The sequence below is a fragment of the Ornithorhynchus anatinus genome, chromosome 12 (assembly GCF_004115215.2).
Source record: "Ornithorhynchus anatinus isolate Pmale09 chromosome 12, mOrnAna1.pri.v4, whole genome shotgun sequence".
NCBI lineage: Eukaryota > Metazoa > Chordata > Mammalia > Monotremata > Ornithorhynchidae > Ornithorhynchus > Ornithorhynchus anatinus.
The window spans coordinates 48,420,994-48,445,811 of NC_041739.1; the positions used below are offsets into that span (position 1 = coordinate 48,420,994).

The following is a 24,818-nucleotide window of genomic DNA, read 5'->3' on the forward strand; positions in this document are numbered from 1 at the left end:
TGTTATATTGTACTCTCCCAAGCGTTTAGGACGGTGCTTTGCACAGCACACGATAAGCCCTTAATGAATATGATTGAGTGATCGAATGAATACAAGCCTATCAGGTTGGACCCAGTCCCTGACCCACATGGCGTTCACAGTCTTACTCCTCATTTAACGGATGGCATTTAACTGAGGCACAGAGAAGTAAAACGACTTGACCAAGGTCACACAGCAGACAAGTGGCCATCCTTCTGACTCCCGGGCATGCTCTCAGAGAAGCAGCGTGGCTCAGTGGAAAGAGCCCGAGCTTGGGAGTCAGAGGTCATGGATTCGAATCCCGGCTCCGCCGCTTGTCAGCTGGGTGACCGTGGGCAAGTCACTTAACTTCTCTGTGCCTCAGTTACCTCATCTGTAAAAGGGGGATTAAAACTGAGAGCGCCACGTGGGACAACCTGATCACCCTGTATGTGCCCCAGCACTTAGAACAGTGCTCTGCACATAGTAAGCGCTTAACAAATACCAACGTTATTATGCTCTATCCACTAAGCCACGCTTACCTTTCCCATCAGGGATACTAAGAAGGAATCTTGCTTTGCGAGCAGGGTAGAAACCGGAACCAATCTGATGTTGATTTTTCTTGTGATTAAAATCATTTCATTTAACCGCCTTAATGCTTCACCAACACCTAAGCATGCAGTTTTTCGACGACGATTGAATCCACCTAATTCTTTCTTTCATTAAGAGCAATTTTGTATTTAAGCTATTTGAAGTGAAACAAATTACTTGGCTAGAACAACAACCACGCTAGTCATAAAATGAAGGACTTCTGTTTTCTAAATTGTTGGCTAGAAGATGAATATGATTTTTAAAAAGAATCAGTATTTATTGAGTACAAAACACTGTGCTAAATGCTTGGGAGCAGACAGTGGAAGTAGAAGGGGCCAGAGTTGTCTTCAAAGTGCTTACAAGAGAACAGAGAAGTCCACAATTTCAACAGCGTGCTGGGCTTCTTTGCAGTATGTTATCTCTGTTAAAACCTCTATCTCACGTTCTGGATAGGATCACCGATTGGGGTATAAACCTGTGGTCTTACCTCAGTGATGGGAGAGTCCATTGCAAATATACAGCTGTTCAGAGCAGACATTAAACTCTTTGAGGGCAAGGATCGTGTCTACCAATTCCGTTGCATTGTACTCTCCCTGGTGCTTAGTACTGAGTACTAAGTATGCAGTACAGCGTGAGAAGCAGTATAGTCTAGGAAAAAGAGTACGGGCCTGGGAGTCAGAGGACCTGGATTCTAAGCCCGCCTCTGCCACTGGCCTGCTGTGTGATCTTGGGCGACTCACTTCACTTCTCTGGCCCTCAGGTTCCTCATCTGCAAAATGGGAATTCAGTCTTACTCTCTTTTACCCAGAATCGGAGCCCCATATCCTATCCCACCTCGATTACCGTATGAGCCTCCTTGCTGACCTCCCTGCCTCCTGTCTCTTCCCACTCCAGTCCCTACTCCATTCTGCTGCCCCGATCATTTTCTTTCAAAAATGTAAAGCCACGTCTCCCCACTCCTCGGGAAACTCCAATGGCTGCCCATCCGACTGCACATCGAACAAAAACTCCTCACCATTGGCTTTGAAGCATTTAATCACCGTGCCCCTTCCTACCTCACCTCACTTCTCTCCAGCTACAACCCAGCCGGCGCACTTTGTTTCTCCAACGCTAACCTTCTCACTCTACCTCCAATCTCATCTATCTCGCCACTGACCTCTCACCCACATCTTACCTCTGGCCTGGAACTCTCTCCTTCCTCATATCAGACAGATAATTGCTCTCCCCCATTTCAAAGCTTTACCGAAGGCCCATCTCCTCCAAGAAGTCTTCCCTGACTAATAATAATAATAATGTAGGTATTTAAGTGCTTACTATGTGCAGAGCACTTTTCTAAGTGCTGGGGTAGATACAGGGTAATCACATTGTCCCACGGGAGGTTCACAGTCTCATCCCCATTTTACAGATGAGGTAACTGAGGCACAGAGAAGTGAAGTGACTTGCCCACAGTCACACAGCTGACAAGAGGCAGAGCTGGGATTCGAACCCATGACCTCTGACTCCCAAGCCCGGGCTCTCCGCTCCTCTTCTCCCACTCCCTTTTCCGTCACCCTGACTTGCTCTGTTCATTCACCCTCCCTCCCATCCCTTCAGCACATACCTGTAATTTATTTATTTGTTTATGTACATTAATGTCTGACTCTCTCTCTAGACTGTGAGCTCATTGTGAATAGGGGATGTGTCTGTTATGTTGTATTCTCCCTAGAGCTTAGTACAGGGCTTTGCACACAGTAGGCGCTCAGTAAATAGGATTGATATCGGACAGGGACTGGGTCCAACCTGATTATTTTGTATCTGCCCCAACATTTAGAACAGAGCTGGGCTGAGTATTTAAGACATATCTCTATAATTTTCATTATTACTATTAGGCACTCAGTAAATGACATTGAATGTCTGAGTAACTGAGTCACTTTTCCTCTTTCTGTGGCCATCTCTGTGGGTCAAAGGGAGAATGCACCAAAGATTACTTCTCCCAGATGTGCTATGGGAACACCTTGAATGGTGTGTTGATGCTGCCAGGCTCAGTCGCATAAAATATTTTTGGTCAAAATCCACCGGAATGAGTTCTGGAACTCTTGAAAAGCATCGTTTCTGGTGGATAGAGACCAGGGCTAGGGGTCAGGAGACCTGGATTCTAATCCTGGCTCTTGCCACTTTGCCGTGTGTCCTTATGCAAGTCACCTAACATCCCCTTGTCTCAGTTTCCTCATCTGTAAAAGGGGATTAAATACTTATTCTCTCCCCCCGTGTGGACTGCAAGTGGGCCAGGGACTGTGCCTGGCCTGATTCTCATTTTTTCATTCTATCATATTTACTGAGCACTTACTGTGTGCAGAGCACTGTACGAAGTGTTTGGGAGAGTACAAGACAACAGAAACAGACACATTCCCTGCCCACAACGAGTTTACTGCCTAGAGGGGTGGAGACAAACATTAAAATAAATGTGACAGATATGTATACATACGGGCTGTGGGGCTGGGAGAGGATGAAAAAGGAAGCAAGTCATACATTCATTCGTATTTATCAAGCGCTTACTGTGTGCAGAGCACTGTACTAAGCGCTTGGAAAGTACAGTTGGGCAACAGAATTGTTAGCGTGGCACAGAAGGGAGACGGAGAGGAAGAAAGTGGGGCTTAGTGAGGGAAGGCCTCTTGGAGGACATGCGCCTTCAATAAGACTTTGAAGCGGGGGAAAGAAATTGTCTGTCAGATCTGAGGAGGGAGGGCGATCCGGGCCAGAGGCAGGACGCGGGCCAGGGGTCGGTGTCGAGTTAGATGAGATTGAAGCACAGTGAGAAGGTTAGCACCAGAGGAATGAAGTTTGCAGTCTGGGTTGTAGTAGGAGAGCAGCACGGTGAAGTAGGAGGTGGCAAGGGGATGGAGGGTTTTAAAGCCAAAGGTGAGGAGTTTTTGTTTGATGAGGAAGTGGATGGGAAACCACTGGAGTATTCTGAGGAGTGGGGAGGCGTGTCCTGAATGTTTTTTCAGAAAAACGATCCGGACAGCAGAGTGAAGTCATACATCTGCCTCAGTGCTTGGCATATAATCAGTTCTTAATGAATACCACAATTACTATTCATGATTCTGTCAGGGGGTGAGGATCACCTGGGAGGGTTGAAAAGGTTGAATAATCGGTCAACACCGGTGGAGCAAACATCTTACACAGGGAGGAATAAATGGGGGGAGAACTTTGTAAAGAATGTCCTTTTTTCCTCCCAGAACCTAACCTCTCCCATGTTTCTGAGGCCAAAGTTACCACGGAATCTGACTCCAAGCAGTGTGGCCTAGCGGAAAGAGGAGAGATCTGAGAGTTGAAGGATATGGGTTCCGATTCTAGCTTTTCCACTTGTCTGCCGTGCGAGCTTGGGCTAATCACTTCACTTCTGGGCCTCCGTTTCCCCGCCTGTAAAATGGAGACTTAATACCTCTTCCCCCTCCCGGCCTTGGATTGCAAGCCCCACGTGGGATAGAGACTGTATCAGATCAACTTATCTTTAATTACCCGCCACTTGTCTGCTGTCTGGCCCTCGGCAAGTCACTTGAGTTCTCTACGTTTCAGTTACCTCATCTGTAAAATGGGGATTAAGACCGTGATGAGGGACAGGGACTCTGTCCATGCCGATTTGCTTGTAAACATCCAAGAGCTTAGAACAGTGCCTGACACCTTAGAAGGGCTTAATAAATGCCACAAATAATATTATTACTATTACTACCCCAGCCCTTTGCACATAATAAGCACTGAAATACCACAATAGTAATGATTTTCACTATTACTATTATGTGCTGAGGAGACAGTAAGGCAGGCTGTGAGCTGGAGAGAAGAAAAATGAATCAGGAAAGCCTCTTGGAGGTCCCACTGCACCCCAGCTTCCTCTCTTCGTTCCTCTGGAGCTCACCTCCGATCGTATTTATTGAGCGGTTACTGTGTGCAGAGCACTGTACTAGGCCCTGGGAGAGTTCAACGTAAGAATAAACAGACACTTTCCCTGCCCACAACGAGCTTCACATTCTACTTTATTCTCTGCTGTTCTACCAGGGCCCCCAGACTTTCGGAAAAACCGAGAACTAATGTATTCTTTTCTGGAGGATAAAGGATGATCTTTAAAATTAAAATTCACATTAGGATTTGTCGTAAGGACATTTATGGTGAAGAATAGATTCCATGAAACACCTTTGAGTGAAGAAGGTGTAAACAATTGTACTTGGGAATGTCAGAGGTAAAAATGCCCCGGATAGAACTATCTTCCGGATAAAAATACAGCAAACGCCAAAACGTGATCATGATCCTATCAGATCTGGTCACTTTATTTCAGGTTCTGGATGCAATAAGTGTATGAAAATTACTCCAGTGATTCACTCCACCAATCCGTGTCAAAGTAGGCCTTAATATGGCCGGTCACCATCAAATATTCAGAGCAAAGAGCTCGCAACTGAGGAGCGATAATTAGGAGCTAATACTCAATTCTAGACATAGAGAAGGAAGTAAATTCAACTAAGAATTGGCAGAAAGTTCAAATTTCAAATACAAGCCCCTTGAACACTGTGATCAAAAATAGCATCTGCTACACTCTTTCTCTTTATGGAACAGTTCTGAAACCTCGGAGGCGCTTAATAACGCAAGTGAAATTCTCTCTGAAAGGAAAGGAGTCATAGTCTCATTCTTTCAATGGCCCCTTGATAGAGCAGTCGCTCGAGAGCTCACTTAGTCAAGGCCAGAGCTTCTTGAATTAACAAAATCATACAAGGATCCAGATTTTTTTTTTCCCCTCTTTGGTCCTCACACTGTAAAAGCCGATTTAAAAGTGCTTAAAAATGGGAATGGAAGGAGTAAGATGAATGTGTTCTACGGCAGCTCTCTCAGGCAGTCTGCAGAGAGAGCCGATGATACGACCGAGCAGAAAAATCTAGAAATAAGAACAGGAGACGTGGTCGGCTACCTCGCAGAAGAGGGCACCGCTTTCCCCCCACGCAATTGGCTCTGTGAGCGGAGCAACGCTTTTCCCCTACTGTTTTGTTGGCTGGGTAAGATTAATGATAACCGTGCTGTTCGGTAAGCGCTTACTATGTGCCAAGCACTGGCTTAAGCGTCTGAGGTAGATCGAAGATAATTAGGTCCCGTGTGGGGCTCGTAGCCTAAATAGAAGAAAGAGTAGGTACTGAATCTGAAACACACACAATAATAATCAGTATATTTAATAAGTACTTTCCTAGGTGCAGGTACTGAACACTGAGGTAGGTACAAGAGAAAAAGATTGGACGCAATCCCCGTCAATTGTATTTAGTGAGTGCTTACTGTGTGTAGAACGCCGTAGCAAGTGTTTTAGGAGCGGACAATATAACAACGTAACAGACACATTCCCTGCCCGCAACGGGCTTACAGTCCAGAGAGGGAGGCTATAATCTAGGGAGAGCCGGTTATCTTATCCCCGTTTTACCGATGAGGCAGTTGAGGCCCAGAGAGGCTAAGCGACTTGCTCGGGGTCACACAGCAGGCCGGTGGCAGAACCGGGGTTAGAATCCAAGGCTCTAGACTCTTTCCACTCGGTCACATGGCTTATCCGCCTCATTCTTTGAAGCCGGGTGGCAGCCGGAAGCGGAGCTAGGATGCCAGGGTCCCTTCTGGTCTCTGGTACGGTCAGGAGCCGGGAGGGATGTCTCTCGCATTTCAGGGGTGTCTCCTGCCTCTGGTGGGGTCCAGAGCAAGGTTGGGGGAGTGGCCTTCAGTCGGGGTCTGAAGAGCAGCCCCGAAGTAGGTTGGGGAGAGCCCAGAGGGGAAGGGGAAGTAACTTAATGGGGAGCAGTGCGGCCTAATAATAACAATGACGGCATTTGTTAAGCGCTTTCTACGTGCCCGGCACTGTACAAAGCACTGGGGTGGGTACGAGCAGATCGGGTTGGACACCGTCTCTGTCCCACGTGGGGCTCCCAGTCTCAATCCCCATTTTACAGATGAGGTAACTGAGGCCCAGAGAAGCGAAGTGACTTGCCCAAGGTCACACAGCAGACAAGTGGCACAGCTGGAATTGGAACCTAGAGCCCGGGTCCGGGAGTCAGAGATTCTGGGTTCTAATCCCGGCTCCGCCACTTGTCTGCTCTGTGAACTTGGCTAACTTCCCTACGCCTCAGTTTCCTCAACTGGAAAGTGGAGATTCAATATTCGTTCTCCCTCCTATTAGGACTGTGAGCCAGCCCGTTGTGGGCAGGGAATGTCTCTGTTTGTTGTTATAGTATACTCCCCCAAGCGCTTAGTACAGTGGTCTCCACACAGTAAGCACTCAATAAATACAATCGACTGGATTGAATCAAATCTACCCCAGTGCTTAAAACATATGGAAAGTGCTTAAATACCATTATCAACTCATTAATTAACGCGCATCTCAGGGCACCACAGCTCCTCAGAGTCCCATCTCCTCAGAATTCCACCACCGCTTATCCCTGCCTTCACCAGGAAGAGTTGGCAGGCCTGGTGGGCCAAGAATTGAAGACGCGCTGGAAACCTCTCAATTCCCAATCCCCCCTTACACTTTGTTAGAAGTGAGGCAGCAGCATTAAAATCTAGGGGAGGCAACAACACCGCTTTGGATTTTAAAAAGCCCCTGGCAAAAGTAAGAACTATCTGAGTTTGTTCCTTAGAGGCATCTATCATAGTGCCCGGCAGAATAGCGGCATGTGAGAGTAACTCATAAAGACAATAATAATGTTGGCATTTGTTAAGCGCTTCCTATGTGCAGAGCGCTGTTCTAAGCGTTGGGGGAGATACAGGGTGATGAGGTTGTCCCACGTGGGGCTCACGGTTTTAATCCCCATTTTGCAGATGAGGGAACTGAGGCACAGAGAAGTGACTCGCTCACAGTCATACAGCTGACAAGCGGCGGAGCCGGGATTCAAACCCATGACGTCTGACTCCCAAGCCGGGCTCTTTCCACTGAGCCACGCTGCTTCTCAAGTTGATGATAACACGCTATTTTTTATGGTGTTTGTGAAGTATTTATTACATGCCAGGCACCGAATGGAGCAGAGGGGCAGAGTCGGGATGAGAGCCCAGGATTCCCCGAGAGCCATCGGTAGCCACTCTGATGGGGAGATGGAGTCGAGTCTGGGGTGCGAGGAGAGGTGCAAAGTGCTTCCCCGCAGAACTCTCCAGGGAGGAAGTGCAGGGCTCGGGGCAGAGGGTCCATACCTCAGAGGGGCAGGGCGAGCTTTTCATAGCTCGAGGGGACAGAGGTCACGTACCCAACTTCTGTCGTCATCTGCTCCCCTGATGGGTCGTTGCAGGGAGACCTGTCTCCTCACGATACTCATTTTAAGATTCGTTCATTCCTTCAGTTGTACTCGAGCACTCGGTGTGTACAGAGCACTGTACTAAACGCTTGGAAAGTACAATTTGGTAACAGAGACAGTTCCTACTGGGTCCAACCAGAGTTCTGGAATACCTCAGGTTCAATTCCCAGCCTCGATTCCCCAGGCCGGCCACATCCGCGGAGAGAAGAAACCTCACCGGAGGCGAAACGACCGCAGTCGGCTCCTCTGCTCCGAGGCGAGACGGAGTTGCCCACCCCTTCCCTTGGGCGGCTGCCCCGGCGCAGGTCATCCTCTGGTCGTTTTATGGCATTTTATATTTATAGGGTAAACGCCGATGAGATAGAACCTTTTGAGGAAGTCCACCCGAAGCGACGGAACAGCATAGCCTAGTGGGTAGAGAATGGGCCTCGGAGCCAGGAGATAGTCCAATCCTGCCTCCACCACTTGCCTGCTGTATGACCTTAGGCGAGTCACTCAACCTCTCTCTACCTCGGTTTCCTCATCTGTAAAATGGGGATAAGATTTCTGCGCTTATCCCGTCACCCCCTATGGGATAGGGACTGCGTCTGACCTGACGATCTCGTCTCAGCCCGACTCTGGGCACACTGTAAGGGTTCAACAATCATCATCGTCAAGACCAAGTTCCTGGCGGGCAGAGAACACGTCCACCGACTTTGTTACGGTGCTGGCGCGCAGTGAGCGCTTAACAAACGCCATCACTGTTATCGTAGTGTCCCAAGAGCTTAGTCCGGCAAGAGCTCAATGCGTGATCGATTATTATGAAAAGCAGAAACAGGCGATTAGCCGAATCCGCCCATTTTTAACATGACGATGAGGGGAATCTCGAAACCACAGGGCCTCAAGAGATGTGAGGTCATTCTCCCGAGGCCGGGCCGCTCGCCGGTCTCTACCTCTCGGCGGGTAGCCGGGTATCAGGGCTGGCTCTCCTTACGAGGTGGAGTCGCAGCCATTACCATCAGTCACATCTATTGACTGTACTAAGCGCCTGGGTGACTACGACAGAGTCGGCAGACGTTTTCCCCGTCTACAGTGACCTTACCGTCGAGAGGTGGAGACAGATAACGGTAAGAACGATGGTGGTGTTCGTTAAGCGCTTACTCTGTGCCAAGCATTCGTTCACTAGTGTTTACTGAGCGCTTACTAAGCGCAGAGCACTGTACTGAGCGTTTGGAATTTACAAATCGGTAACAGAGACAGTCCCTGCCCTCCGACGGGCTCACAGTCTAACCGGGGGAGACGGGCAGACGAGAACAATGGCAATAAATAGAATCAAGGGACCGTTCTAAGCGCTGGGGGAGATACGAAGTCATCGGGAGCGTCCCATGTAGGGCTCACGGTCTCGGTCCCCATTCTACAGACGAGGTAACCGAGGCACAGAGAAGTGAAGTGACTTGCCCAAAGTCACGCAGCCGACAAGCGGCAGAGCCGGGATTCACACCCACGATCTCTGACTCGTAAGTCCGGGCTCTTTCCACTCAGCCGTGCCGCTTCTCTGTATAATATAGAATTTATATTCATTCAGTGGTATTTACTGAGCACTTACTGTGTGCAGAGCGCCGTACTAAGCACTCGGAAAGTAAAACACAGCAACAGAGAGAGAGACGATCCCCGCCCGCGACGGGCTTACGGTCTGGGGCGAGGGAGAGGGGGAGGACAGACATCATCAAAACGAGTAAGCAAGCATCGATATAAATGAATAGAATTAGCGATAGACGCGTCTATTCATAAAGGCCGTGGGGTGGGGCGAGCAGGGGGAAAGAGCAGAGGGAGCCAGTCGAGGTGACGCAGAAGGGAAACTGAGGAAAGGGGGCTTCGTCTGGGAAGGCCGGGAATTAGCCCTCCGGGCCACGGTTCAGCCGGTTCCTTGACCCGGGAGTCGCGAGTCCAGGGTTCTAACCCTGAGCCTCTCACTCGCGGGCTGTGAGATCCGGGGCGAGGCACAAATTCTCCGTAAAATGGGGATCAAATATCTGTCCTTCCTCCCCTCTGGTCCGTGTGCCCCGTGTGGGCCGGGATCAAGTCGCCCGTACAACCCTTGGACGTGAACACCTTGAGCGGTCGGTGTTCACCCCGTCCCCAGGGCCCTCGAGGACCCATTCCTACAACTCCCGTCGGCGATCTATTTTTTGGTCCGTCTCCCTCTCTAAGACTACGAGCTCCTTCTGGGCAGGGAACGTGTTTATCGGAGTCTCCCGGAGGGTCGCCGGAGTGTTCGGCGGACGGTAAGGGCTCAGGGGATTCCGCCGGCGGTCGCGTTTCTCTCGGGTTCTCCCCCAGCGCTTAGCACGGCGCCCGGCTCCCCGGAGGCGCCTACCACGTGCAACCCTCTCTCCGTCGGTCGTCTCAGGTCGCCCTTCTTTCACCCACGCGTGGCTCGGCGGAAAGAGCCCGGGGCTCGGGAGTCGGAGGTCACGCGTTCGCATCCCGGCCCTCGGCAGCCGGGCGACCGTGGGCAAGTCACGTCGCTTCTCGGTGCCTCGGCGACCCCATCTGGAAAATGGGGATTAACCGTGAGCCTCCCGCGGGGCGACCCGACGACCCCGCATCTGCCCCGGCGCTCGGAACGGTGCCCCGCACATAGTAAGCGCTCAGCAAATACCAACGTCCCTGTTCCATTCCGGGAGGGGGGTGCGGAGGTGGCATCCGTGGAGGCGGCATACGGCGGAGAAGAGGCGCGGCTCACCGGAAAGCCCACGGGCCGGGGAGTCAGAGGTCGCGGGTTCGAATCCCGCCGCTCGTCCGCTGTGCGACTCGGGGCGAGCCTCACTTCACTTCTCTGCGCCTCGGTCACCTCGACCGTAAAATGGGGACGAAGAGCGTGAGCCGCCCGAGGGCCAACCCCATCACCCCCGCGTCCCCCCCGGCGCCCCGCTTAACAAAGGCCGTCGCGACGGAGGCGGACGAACGGGTCGGGTCCCGCGGCCCGACCCTCTTCCCGATGGGCCGGCTGTCCCGGGCCGGGTCGCGCCGCCTCGGGGCCGGGGGGGGGGGGGGGGGGGGGCTCCGGCCGCCGCGTGTGCAAGCAGGGCCCCCGGGGAAGGAAGCGGTGGGCGGCGGCGGCAGATGAGGAGCCGCCCCCCGCGCACACCCACCCCCACACCCCACACCCCACGTGTAGGTCTGTGTGTGTGTGTCCCCTTCCCCCCCAGGGCCGTGCGGCCGCGGAGGGGCTCTCCCCGCCCCCTCCCAAACCAGTCCTCCGCACCCACCGCCGCGCACGCGCACACGCGCACCCCCCCCCCGCACACACACATATACACACACCCCTCTCTGTACACATACAGCTCCGCACACACACACCCCCCCCCCCTCTGCACGCACACATCTACACACACCTCTCTGCACACACACACACATATGCACACCTCTCTGCGCGCGCACACACACACAGACACATACGTAGCTCTGCACACACACATACGCACACCTCTGCACACACACATACACACACCTCTGCACACACACATCTACACACACCTCTCTGCACACACACACACATATGCACACCTCTCTGTGCGCACACACACACACACATACGTAGCTCTGCACACACACACCTACACACACCTCTGCACACACACATATACACACACCTCTCTGCACACACACATATACGCGCGCGCGCACACACACACAGTTCTGCACACACACCCCCCCCCGCACATACACACACAGCTCTGCACACACCCACACCCACACTCTTTCTGTGACTGTCCTTTCTTCTTCGCCCCCCCCCCATCTCCGGCACAGCTCGACCAAACGGAGGCTGTGTGTGCGTGTGTGTGTGCGTGTGTGTGTGTGTTGTCCCACCGCTGTCTTCTCCCCACTTGGGGAATCGCGGCCCGCAGGAGCCGGCGGGGGGAGAAAGAAGGAGCGGGGGAAGAAAAGAGGAGGAGGGAGAGAAAGAGAGAGAAGGGAGGTGGGGGGACAAGGGGGGGAGGAGGGAGATGGAGGGAGGAGGGAGAGATGGAGCCCGGCACTGGGCAGGGATCGTCTCTATCTGTTGCCGGACTGTCCCTTCCGAGCGCTCAGTACGGTCCTCTGCACATAGTAGGCGCTCAATAAATACGACTCGAATGAATGGAGGGGGAGGGGAGAGATGGAGCCCGTCGTTGGGCAGGGAGGGTCTCTATCACCTGCTGCCGAATTGTCCATTCCGAGCGCTCGGTACGGGGCTCTGCGCCTAGTAAGCGCTCAATAAATACTGTGAATGAGGGGGAGAAGGAGGGAGGGAGGGAAGGAGAGAGGGAGAGGGAAGGAGAGGAAGGGAGAGAGGGAAGGAGAGGAAGGGAGGGAGAGGGAAGGAGAGGAAGGGAGGGAGAGGGAAGGAGAGGAAGGGAGGGAGAGGGAAGGAGAGGAAGGGACGGAGGAAGGGAGGGAGAGGGAAGGAGAGGAAGGGAGAGAGAGGGAAGGAGAGGAGGGAGAGGAAGGGAGGGAGAGGGAAGGGAGGGAGAGAGGAGGGCGGGGAAGAGGAGGAGGGCGGGATCCCCGCTGACAGTGAGTGACGGCTCTCCGGACCCAATTGTCCAAGGAGCGCGACACCCCCGGCCCCCGGCCCTTCGTGGGCGGGATCGGGCCGCCGCGGCGACGACGACGACGACGACGACGACGAGGAGGAGGAGGGAGCCGGAGGCAGCCAGCCAGCCACAGGACAGAGGAGGAGGAGGAGGAGGAGGAGGAGGAGGAGGAGGAGGGTAGGTTGAGCCTGGGACTGTGCATGGAGTGGGGGTTATAGCGAGCTCAGTCAAAGGAGAGACCGAGCGGGAGCGGGCTATACGTGCACCGACGACCGCAGCAGCGACGAGAACAGCAGCGGCCCCGGGTTGCAGGGTTGCAGCCAGTCCTGGGGAGGGGGGGAAAGCTCGGCCTGCCGCCCGCTGACACTCTCCCCGCGGCTCCCTCCCTCCCTCTCCCTGGGATTTGATCTTTCTCTTCTTTTGGGGGGGAGGGTGGGTGGTCGTTGTGGGCCGTCGCCTTTATTCCACCAGCCCCAGCCCGCATTTGGCTGGGGGCGTCTCTCCCCCCGCCGCCGCCCGCTCAGAAAAAGAAGAACCGAAAGGCGTGACTCGAAAATAAATAAATAATAATTCAAAAAAAAAAAAAAAAAACAACAACCCACACAGAACACCACCCCGGGGAGGAGGAGTGAAGGAGGAGGAGGAGGAGGAGAAACGCAGAGGAGCGGGCAGTAACTTTAAAGCCAGCCCCGAGCTCCACACCGGCGCTCGGCACAGGAGGCGGCGGCGACAGAGGCGACAGCGGGCGGTGTCGTGTGTCTGTCGCCGGTCGGACCGGGTCCCCGTGCTTGCCCGTGTGCCGGTGTGATCGTCCGGGCCGGCGGCCGACCAGCGGCATCGTCCCGACTCCGGCAGCTGGAAATGTCCGAGCACAAGGCGATTGATCCGAAGTTATCGACGACGGACAGGGTGGTCAAAGGTAAGTCCCACGCCGTCCCTCCCTCCCCGGACTGCGGGCAACCCGCCGTGGCTCTCCTTCCCCGCCCACCCCCCTTTTCCTTCTAGGAGAGTGTGCGATTGAGTCCCCACCTTGCAGACCTCGGACCCCCGGCCTGGGCCCTTCGGCTCGCTTGCGGGGGGGGGGGGGTCTCCGGTGGAGCGGCCGGGGGGAGGGCTGCCTGGAGGAGGAGGGAGGGGAGGCCGGCCGGGTGGAGCTGCTGTCCCAGAAATAGGAAGTGTCCGGCCGGTCCTTCCCGCGGAGGGGGGCTTCCCCCGCCCCTCCCCGCGCTATCTGGTAGCCGGGAGGCTACTGTGTGGCCGCCGAGGGGGCTCCCCCCCCCCCCCGGCTGGGGCACTGGAAGTATTTTGTCGCCGCTCCACTGCAGTGATCCGCCCCTCCCCCGGAGCCGCTGCACACGGAGGGGGCGGGGCGCTCGCCCAGAGACACACAGAGACACACAGAGAGACAGAGAGAGCGGGGGTGGGGGGAGGGAGACGGCCACAGTCCCATTTTCCCCGGGGGGGGGGTCCAGCCCCTAGGGGAATGTGCGGGCTGCGACCCCCCCCCCCCCCCCAACCGCCCCCCCCCCCACTTACACTCACACTCCCCGGGCCCGGGAAGGACCGGCCGGGCGGGGGGCGGGTGTCCCGGAAAGAGCGGAAAAGCCAAGCGGGCCCGATCCCTAGAAAGCAGAGCCCACCTGGGTCCCGCCGGTAGCCACGACGTCCAGCCGGTAGCCGTTGGGGCGGCCGGGAGCCTGCCCGGACGCACGCCCCTCCCGCCTGCAGGCATTGACCGGTGGCGTGCAGCTCCAGGCCGCAAGCACCTCCCGGCTGCCTGCATTTAATAATAATGATGATGGCATCCTTTAAGCGCTTACTCTGTGCAGAGCGCTGTTCTAAGCGCTGGGGGGGGGGGGATCCGAGGTGATCAGGTGGTCCCACGTGGGGCTCACCGTCTTCATCCCCATTTCCCAGAGGAGGCCCAGAGAAGTGAATCGACTTGTCCAAGGTCACACGGCCGGCAAGGGGCGGAGACGGGATTAGAACCCACGACCTCGGACTCCCAGGCCCGGGCTCTCTTCCGGGGAGCCACGCCGCTTCTCACCGGCCGCACGCACCCCCGGGCCGGGTGGGCAAGGCGAGCGAAGGGACACTTTCCCCTCCCATCGTGATGACTTGTTATTTCGTATCCGGCCTGGTTGGGTGTGAAGTTCCCCGGCAGCGGCAGACCCGCCGGGCGGAAAGATCTGCCCGGGAGACAGCCTCCGAAGAACCCCCCCCCCCCCCCCCCCACCAGCCTTGCCCGGGTTCTTTTCGGTTTTTGGGTTTTTGTTTTTTTTTTTTTAAGATTTCCATCTCGCTACAAAATGTGGCCTCGTTCCTCTTTTATGATCGACCGCACCGGGCGGTGAAATGCAGGCATCCCTCCTGCCCGAACTGGGTTCGCCTTTCAAAATATTTAGATCCTCCAGCGGCTTACTGTCAGAGTATTACGAGTTTGCCCGGAGATGCCGAAATGATCGTCTTCGAATAGCTGTGTTTTTTTCATTAAAGAGCCCTTTTAGTGTGAATCTCTTAGTTTGTGTCCGTCAGATGGACAGTGTATTCCTCTGTCGGCTGTTTGGGTATTGACTGATTTGGGATAGGTGATTTTTGACAGACATTTCCCTATTGCAGGCCCCAATTTTCACGTGCTCACGTTTTAAGGATACATTCACCGCTAAATGGCTGGTATCACGTTATCCGCTGGAGAAAAATGTAATCTCCATCCCCGAAAAACTTCCTTGGCAGCGTCCTTTGCGTACCTCCGTTCTGTCACACGTATATTTTCGTATAGTTGTTTTCCCCACCGCCCGACCACAAGACTGGGTTCGTAGTCCCGAAAATACGATCGCTATATTTCTGCACAACTTGATGAGAATATGGATGACCTACCGACGGTAAAGGGAGACTCGTTCCTAAAGTCCGTTGGACTCTACCTTACCGTGAATTCTTTTTAGATGATAGCAAAAAGTTGGATGGCCGCATTCTGGCTTCAGAGCAGGCCGGCGTACCGCCCCTGCTTCTCTCAGCGTTTTATCGAAGACTCGGCATTAACGGTTTAGAAATTACTTGGGCGGATTCGATTTGAAAATGTTGTTAAACCGTTCATCGATACGCCTCTCGCTCGCAGTCGCGGTTGGTGTTCGTGATTGTATTTCGTTCGTTAAATCTCCTCGTAGGCCACCAACTCTCCCCCCGGGGAGGGAAAAAGTTTATTGGGAAACTAGAGGATATGGTGTGTTTATAAACGTCTTGAATGGCTGGTTCCTCGAGCCTAGGCTCTGCAACAGCCCTTTCAGCTATTTTTCTTTTTTTTAGGTTCCAGTGGATTTATTTATCAAGCCTTTATTACACGTTAACGTTTATAAGAGACATTTGGGTGCGTCGGATTCTCTATTTCCCTGCTACGCATTCAACAGGATTTCAGTGCTTGTGTATAGAATTTGGGAAGATTAATTCTTGTCGGGATTAAATCCCCGAGCCTGTCGTATCTAGCTTTAAATGACTTTGAAAATGCTGTTGATGGCATGCTATTTTGTTTTTGTTTTTGAAAATATGCTATTTAGAAACTGAGAGTCTGATTGTGGCAGTGTTTGTAGTGATAATATAATGTAATTACTGTCGTGATTTGCATTTGCAGAAAACCAACCCGGGCAAGGCAGGTCGTGTTTAGCAATCAAAACGGTAGCATTTCGGCACTGATCTGGTTTGTGTGCGGTGGTGGTGGGTGTGTAGGGCTTATCGGAATTTTAACCCATCGAAACGTTTAGGGTGCGTTGGGGAGGATGAGCGATTCGTTAACCGAGAAGAAACTTCATCCGAATCGGAAGTGCCCACTTACCCGAAGATGGAGAAGATTGACTGTTTTCAGTGGACTTTCAGCACAGTTCGAGGGGCAGAAAAACCTCCCGCCAGCCCAAATGATGATCAGATTGGTTTTGGAGTTAAGGAGCGAGTGCAGCTCGATGCCTTTATTTCTGCGTCGCTTGACGGTTTCTCTGAGGCCCTGTGTGGCGGTGGTCGGTGGAGGTGTCCCACGCAAGGTCCTGATCGCTTATCGGTGGCAGAGATTTGTTATTTGAAGTCTGACAGCTAGCACAGTCGAAGATAGCTTGTGAAATGTGGGCCGTCTTGAAATCGAATGGATATTTCTTCACCTTGTGGGGGGAAGAAAAAGGGAGTTGGATTTAAGAGGATTTAATTTCACCCTCCTCTCCCTGACACCTGGCGAGCATCAGCATAGGTTCCCTTGTCGTTGATTTTAACCAAGGGTGTGGATTTGGTGCCCCATTTGTTTAAAGATTGTTTCCCTCTGTGAACTGTTGATATTTGCGAATTGTCCTTTATGCCTATTTTCTCTAGGAATTGTTTTCCTTTGCGATTTTACCTAGGCCGGTTTTGATTTAGTTTAAGCCATTTGCAGTTCTCCTTCCTGACCTTTTATATTTTTTTTTATTATTTTTTGTTTGTTTCCCAGGGAGGTGCTATTAAACTAGATATTACTCCTTGGCCTTTCCCTCTCTTTACTCTCTGCCTGGTGCAGGTCTCCCTGTTTCGTATTGCTCTATCCTCTAAAGCTAATTGTGAAACTAATGTAGACGGAGAAGTCGTATGTGACCTCATTAGAAAAATGTTCTTCTAGAGGTAAAGCCAAATTGTAGCCGGTCTTTTTAAGTCGTGCCTCTCCTCAGTGTCCTGGAAATGCAGATTATTTTGTTTTTCATACATCTTTCCAAGAATGCTGTACGATCATCTCACTGTGGTTCGCCAACTCCGCTGGGTGTGGATTGTTATCGTGGAGGAAGTGGAGGTGAAGAGCTTAGTTGCCGAGGAACATACCTGTCCGCGTTAGCCAAGTGTGACTGGAACACGGATCTCCTGATACGGAGGCCTTGGGTAGCGATGCGTGCGGATCGTACCGCTTTACTTCATTCAGTCGCATTTACTGAGCGCTGACTGTGTGCAGAGCACTGGACTAAGCGCTTGGGACAACCAACAGACATAGCGGTGCTGTTTTCCGAGGCAGTCTAGCCCGTCAGCGGCCACCCCGTTTTCGAACTGGAGGGCAACTCCATAAATTGGGGGAAGCCATTTGAAAAAATGGTCTTCCCTGTTCCACTGGAAGGTGGATGCTTCTTCCATAACATTTCCTGAATCTGCTCCTTCCCCTCCACCCAAACAGCTACCTCCCTGGATCAAGCTCTCCTCGTAGCCTGGTTAAGCAGTCTCACTGGTCACCCCGCTTCCAGGGTCTCCCCCGCTTTCAATCTGTACTGCACAATGCTACTTGGGTCGTCTTATCGAAGAGCTGTTCGACCAACACCTCTACACGCTCCGCAAGCCCCTAGTGACCACCCCCATCCCCCTTCACTCCAAGGAAGATCTCCTCACAGTGGGCCACAAGGAAACTCCAGACTCCACCTTTCCCTGTTGATTCTCTTTAGCTCCTACTCCCCAGCTTGCAGTTTTCTCTCCTCCCCAAATCTCTCCTTCTCAATGTATCTCGACTGTGAGCGCTATGTGGGATCCTACTAGCCTGCATTTACCCCAGCGCTTAGTACAGTGCTTGGCACATAGTAGACACGCATACCACAGTCATTATTGTTACTCTCTTATTCTCATTTCTCCCTGCCTCCGACGCCTCGCTCAAGCTGTTCCCCTGTCCTGGAACTCCCCTCACAGATCTGACGCTCCGAAGCTCTCCCATCTTCAAAGCCCTCCTAAAATCCAACTCGTTTCAGGAAGCTTTCCCCAATTAATTCACAACACCCTACTTGGGTTCACCCAAAGTCATCCTTAGCATTTTTTCAATCAGTCAATCAAAGGTATTTATGGGGTGCTTACTGCGTGCGGGGCACTGTACAATGTAACAGAGGAGGGAGACGCATTCTCCGCCCACAAGGAGCTTATCGTATAGAGAGGTTAAAAGCGACAGGCCCCAGATCACACAGCAGACAAGTGGCAGAGCTGGGATTAGCACTCAGGTTGTCTGACCGCCGCCCCCGGGACCTCCGCTCTTTCCACCAGGCCATGCTGCCGCTACTGGACTTTGGTTGTCCCCAACGAGGGCGGTTCCAGATGGCTCCTCGGCTGCTCAGTTTTGTCTGCCTTCCTCCCCCTCAGGAGATACGTACATTCCTCAAGCACGGCGAATGCGTCTTGCTTCTGTTCTACTTTCCCCGGAACTCAGTACAGTATATCACTTGCTTAACATTCAGTGCTCAGCCAAGACCATTATTTGATTATCCTGTGAGAGAGCCCTACTCTTTGGAAAGGAGAAGGGGATTTCTGAGTATCGGCTCCGATAGATCTTTCTCTTTCAGGCTGGATTGTAGCTAGATTGCAAACTCTGCATTTGATCGTAAACTCCTTAAGGACAATAATAATAATAATAATGTTGGTATTTGTTAAGCGCTTACTAGGTGCCGAGCACTGTTCTAAGCGCTGGGGTAGACACAGGGGAATCAGGTTGTCCCACGTGGGGCTCACAGTCTTAATCCCCATTTTACAGATGAGGGAACTGAGGCACAGAGAAGTTAAGTGACTTGCCCAAAGTCACACAGCAGACAAGTGGCCGAGCCGGGATTCGAACCCATGAACTCTGACTCCAAAGCCCGTGCTCTTTCCACTGAGCCACGCTGCTTCTCAAGTGTCATGCCTGTTAATTATTTTGCTTAGTAAGGTACGATACTCAGCACATTGTAGGCTCTCATTAAGTCCTATTGTATTTTTTAAATTTTTTCAATGGTATCTGTTAAGCACTTACTATGTGCCAGGCACTATACTAAGCCCTGGTAGAGATACAAGCTGATCAGTTTGGACACAGTCCCGGTCCCACGTCAATCCCCGTTTTACAGCTGAGGTAACTGAGGCACAGAGAAGTTAAGTGACTTACCCAAGGTCACAAAGCAGACCAGTGGCAGAGCCAGAATTAGAACCCAGGTCCTTCTGACTCCCAAGTATGTTCTCTCCACTAGGCGATAACAATGTTGGTATTTGTTAAGCGCTTACTATGTGCAGAGCACCGTTCTAAGCTCTGGGAAGGATTCAAGGTGATCAGGTTGCCCCACGTGGGGCTCACAGTCTTAATCCCCATTTTACAGATGAGGTAACTGAGGCCCAGAGAAGTGAAGTGACTTGCCCACAGTCCCACAGCTGACAAGTGGCAGAGCCGGGATTCGAACCCAGGACCTCTGCTGCTGGGTTCGATGCTGACTGACTCATTGGTGGTGAAAGCTGACAGTAGATTTTGAGCTTGTTTTAGTCATTTCAGGACTGAATTCAAACTGTCAGCCAGTGCTCCTAGTGTAAGTAGTAATAATACTGTGTGCAAAGCACTGTACTAAATGCTAGGAAGAGTACCTGGGTGAGAATTAGATATAGTCCCTGGCCCACCAAGGGCTCACTGTTTAAGAATAAAAAGAGAGGACGGGGCTGCTTTTAGGCAGGACAAATGTGAGGTGAATTGGGTTTGAAGAGTCATTGAGCGTAGATCAATTCATCTGTGTAGTTGGGCTTGAATCCAGAGGTTACTCTTTTTATGGGGTGCATGGTCAAAAGCTCAGTTGTCAGGGAGGAAGATCCAGTCCCTCCGCTTCGATTTATAACTCTGAGAGACGAGGAAGCAGTGACTTGGGGGATCCCAGTACAGGTTAGGGGCGAAACTGCCTGATTTCTTGGGCATCCCATTTCCTTAGAGCACAAGCATTTCAGTTCCTACTAGACTGCTACTCATGTCAAAGCAACCACCTGGGGCCGGGTCGGAGTTTGGTCATTCTGTCTGATCGCTACTCTCTTTGTCCACTTAACTTTGCTGATCTGCTTCAGCTTGGAGAGGGAAACCCTGCTCTTCTTGAAAACCACATCCGGTTTTGGTTTCACTTTCTGAGCGGCCCCAGCCCCTGACAAGGGAGACAGAGATGAGCAGATTATAATGATCATAATGATGATGATGGCATTTGTTAAGCGCCTGCTATGGGCCAAGCGCTGTGCTAAGCGCAGGGGTGGATACAAGGGCTTAGTTCAGTGCTCTGCACACAGTAAGCGCTTAATAAGTACGATTGAATGAGTGACTGAATGAATACAGGCAAATGGGGTTGGACACAGTCCCTGGCCCACACGGGGCTCACAGTCTCAATCCCCATTTTACAGTTGAGGTCACGGAGGCCCAGAGAAATGAGGTGATTTGCCTAAGGTCACACAGCAGATTTGTGGCAGAGCCGGGATTAGAACCTTCCCGACCCCCAGGCCTGTGCTGTATCCACTCTGCCACGCTGTTTCTCATGTACCACCCCGGTGGTGCTTTTCAATTCATTCCCATCCCTGGAATGGGAGACAACATTGGGCCAAAAGTGACACCTTGGGTAGAATCAATCAATCAGCGGTATTTATTGAGCCACTTACTCTTAATTAAGCACTTCCCTGTCCAAAACAAGCTTACAGTCTAGATGGTAGAAAAGAACCTATGCCCATCGTCCACCTCAAAATGCGTCATTACCCAAACTGCTTTTGTGATTCCGAATCCACCGCCAAGACGTTCAAGAGAAAACACTTGAGCCTTCGATACCCTGTCTCCCTCCTGCTTCAACTGTGAGGCCCCTGTGGGACAGGGACTATTTACTCATTCAGTCAGTCGTATTTATTGAGCGCTCACTGTGTGCAGAGCACTGTACTATGCACTTGGAAAGTACAGTTGGGCAACACATAAGACTATCTGACCTGAATTATCTTGTAACTTCCCCAGCATTTATTACAGTGCTTTACACATAAGTGATTCCAAAGTCTAACAGTTAATTTAAGGGCATAGGCGGTGGATTCCAACTGACTGAACTAGGGGCCATCCAGCTAAAGCGCATCTACTGTTTGGCTTCATGATGGATTTTGCTAACAGCCAAAATTGTTCCCAGTATTCTTCATGAACTTCTTGTAATAATGCGAGTATAGGGTTATCTGTTTCAGGGTTATGAGATTTTGATGACTTGAAAATTCAAAAATACAGCAAAACTGGGGTTAGCTTGATGAATAAGAGAGTCAGTGGGACCTTATTGGATCCTAAAGCTCATTGTCCTTTTCCTAGGAAGTTGGCTGCTTCAGTTAAAATGGTTTTTCCGTAGGCTGGGAGTGACTCAATTAAAGTTTTCTTTCTGTTTTTGGTAGCTTTGCAAGAGTAAGTTTTTTGGACGTTTTTATCTTCTTCCTGAAACTGTATGGGATAATCTTAGTGTCTTGCCCAACGTTTTCTCTGTTAGATACAGATCACGAAACGTATATTCCGAGTGGAAAATGGCTACTGAAAACATCTGCCCAGTGTCTTTCATGTGTATTCATAGATGTATATGTGTTTGTGTGGTATGTGGAGGTTATTGAGAAAATGCTGGAAAAGAAGCTTTTTCCCCTATAACTGTGAAAATGAGGTTTATTAAAATTACTAGAAAATTGACCACCGGGTCACTGCTTCCGTTCAAGGCTGTTAATTTGAGCACTGAATTAACTATGTCATCGTTTGTCTAATAATTTCCCATCTACTTTGACTAGAGATGTGGATTGTGATATGTTCAATCAATCATATCTATTGAGCGTGTACTGTGTGCAGATCACTGAACCAAGAGCTTGGGGGAGTACAATATGTCAGAGAAGCAGCGTGGCTTAGTGGAAAGAGCTCCGGCTTGGGAGTCAGAGGTCGTGGGTTCTAATCCCGGCTCTGCCACTTTTCAGCTGTGTGACTTTGGGCAAGTCCCTTAACTTCTCTGTGCCTCACTTACCTCATCTGTAAAATGGGGATTAAGACTGTAAACCCCACATGGGACAACCTGATGACTTTGTATCTACCCCAGTGCTTAAAACAGTGTTTGGCATGTAGTAAGCACTTAAAAAATACCATCATTATTATTACAGTATAACAAAATAACAGATACCTTCCCTGTCCACAGCAAGCTTGCAATCTAGAGGGGGGGGACAGGCGTTAATATAAAGAAACAAATGACAGATATGGACATAAGTGCTGTGGGGAGGGGCGGGGGATGAATAAAGGGAGCAAGTCAGGGCAACGCAGAAGGGAGTAGAAGGAAAGGGCTTTGTCAGGGAAGGCCTCTTGGAGGAGATGAGCTTTCAATGAGGCTTTAAAGGTGGGGAGAGTCATTGTCTGTTGGATGTGCAGAGGGAGGGCATTCAAGGCCAGAGGCAGGATGTGGGCGAGGGGTAGGCGGTGAGATAGACGAGATGCCCCTGTCCTCTCCCCCTCCCTTCAGGCTCGCATCTCCTCCCGCCCCCAGGACGTCTTCACCTGGATGTCGGCTGCCACCTAAAACTCAACATGAGCAAGACTGAGCTCCTCATCTTCCCTCCCGAGCCCGGTCCTCTCCCAGACTTCCCTATCACCGTGGATGGCGTGACCATCCTTCCCGTCTCTTGGGCCCGCGATCTCGGTATCATCCTTGACTCGTCTCTCTCGTTCACCCCGCACATCCTATCCGTTACCGATCTCACCTTTACAATATCTCCAAGATCCGCCCTTTCCTCTCCACCCAAACGGCTACCTTACCGCTACGGGCTCTCGTTCTATCCCGGCTAGACTACTGTGTCGGCCTTCTCTCCGATCTCCCTTCCTCCTCTCTCGCCCCGCTCCGGTCTATTCTTCGCACCGCTGCCCGGCTCATCTTCCCGCAGAAACGATCTGGGCACGTCACTCCCCTTCTTAAACACCTCCAGTGGTTGCCTATCGACCTCCGCTCCAAACAAAAACTCCTCACTCTAGGCTTCGAGGCTCTACATCACCTCGTCCCTTCCTACCTCTCCTCCCTTCTCTCTTTCCACCGCCCACCCCGCATGCTCCGCTCCTCCGCCGCCCACCTGCTCACCGTCCCTCGGTCTCGCCTATCCGCCGTCGACCCCCGGGCCACGTCCTCCCGCAGTCCTGGACCGTCCTCCCTCCTCGCCTCTGCCAAACTGATTCTCTTCCCCTCTTCAAAACCCTACTTAAACTCACCTCCTCCAAGAGGCCTTCCCAGACTGAGCTCCCCTTCTCCCCCTACTCCCTCTACCGCCCCCCCTTCACCTCTCCGCAGCTTAACCCTCTTTTCCCCCCATCTCCCTCTGCTCCTCCCCTCTCCCTTCCCATCCCCTCGGCACCGTACTCGTCCGCTCGACTGTATATATTTACATCACCCTATTTATTTTGTTAATGAAATGTACATCGCCTCGATTCTATTTAGTCGCCATCGGTTTTTACGAGATGTTCTTCCCCTCGACTCTATTCATCGCCATCGTTCTCGTCTGTCCGTCTCCCCCGATTAGACCGTGAACCCGTCAAAGGGCAGGGACTGTCTCTATCTGTTGCCGACTTGTTCATTCCAAGCGCTCAGTACAGTGCTCTGCACATAGTAAGCGCTCAATAAATACTATTGAATGAATGAATGAAAAGGTCCAATGACTACGTTAGCAAAGCCAATGTTCAGAACTCCTTTGTGGGAAAACCGAGGAGTACGCAGCAGAAGGTATTAGTGGCTACAAATGATATTTGTTTCTTTGCTTTACCTCTTAAAAGTATGATCCAAAATTAATGCGCTTAGGTTTGATAAACAAATGATCTCAAGATTAATCAGAAATGGACGGTTTGACTTATCGGTTAAGTTCTACTGAATAAATTATTGGGCGATAAATTTGGATTCATAATTGAATGAAGAGTAAAGATCCATCGAATTTCTAGGTGCCTTTTTAATGTGCCTTGTTTAGTCAAAGAGCTTGAATTGCTCTCCCGTCTAAGACCTCATCTATCCTGAGGACATCTCTAACAGAGAGGGAATGGCATATGGCAATCTTTCCATTTTATAGATAGGAAAAGCAAGGCTTAGAGAAATGAAAATCACTGTTCGAGGCTGTCCAAGCCTCGGTACCGAAGCAGATACCGAGGCGGTGGTTTCACTGGGAATAATTGAAATCTAAACAGGGCAATGCTCTCTCTATTCATATGCCCAAGCCATTTTATAAATAATTATAAATGGAAGCGTTAAAGTGAAAATTGTGTATTTTCTAGTTTTTCATATTAAGTAGCCGGGGCTTGTGTGTTTCAGATTCTCAGATATGAACATGGGAGAAATTAAAGTCGCCTTAAATTATTTTACAATATCAGTGTTTTAGTGGTTTTAGGTCTGTGGCAGGCATTTGTGTCTGAGTGAGAAGGATCCACCCTTTGTGCTGAATAATTTCTCTTTCATTTTGGAAGATTCTGATGCTGTTTTCTATTTCTTTTCGAAACTGGTGCCACAAAAGCAAATGAAAGAAGCCACACATTTCTACAGTGAAAGCCACTTCAAGGAGCCTTCATGTGAAAGACTTTGAGAAGAGTTGTGTGGTTACATGGTTAAAATTTCGGATGCAAGTATGGAGAGTTCGAGTTTGGTGTTTTTCG

General features: G+C 51.4%; 1 protein-coding gene across 2 annotated transcripts in view; it reads left to right on the top strand.

The window, feature by feature from the left end:
- The first annotated feature begins 12,558 nt into the window (after positions 1–12,558).
- Positions 12,559–24,818, top strand: part of PPP3CA (protein phosphatase 3 catalytic subunit alpha) — a 393,218-nt gene continuing 380,958 nt past the window's right edge. Inside the window, exon 1 of one of the 2 annotated variants that reach the window (XM_029076559.2) lies at positions 12,559–13,346. In XM_029076559.2, the coding sequence (XP_028932392.1) occupies positions 13,289–13,346 (58 nt within the window). In that variant the 5' untranslated portion in view covers positions 12,559–13,288. The remainder of the gene's footprint in view (positions 13,347–24,818) is intronic. The other variant, XM_029076558.2, reaches the window with a different exon arrangement.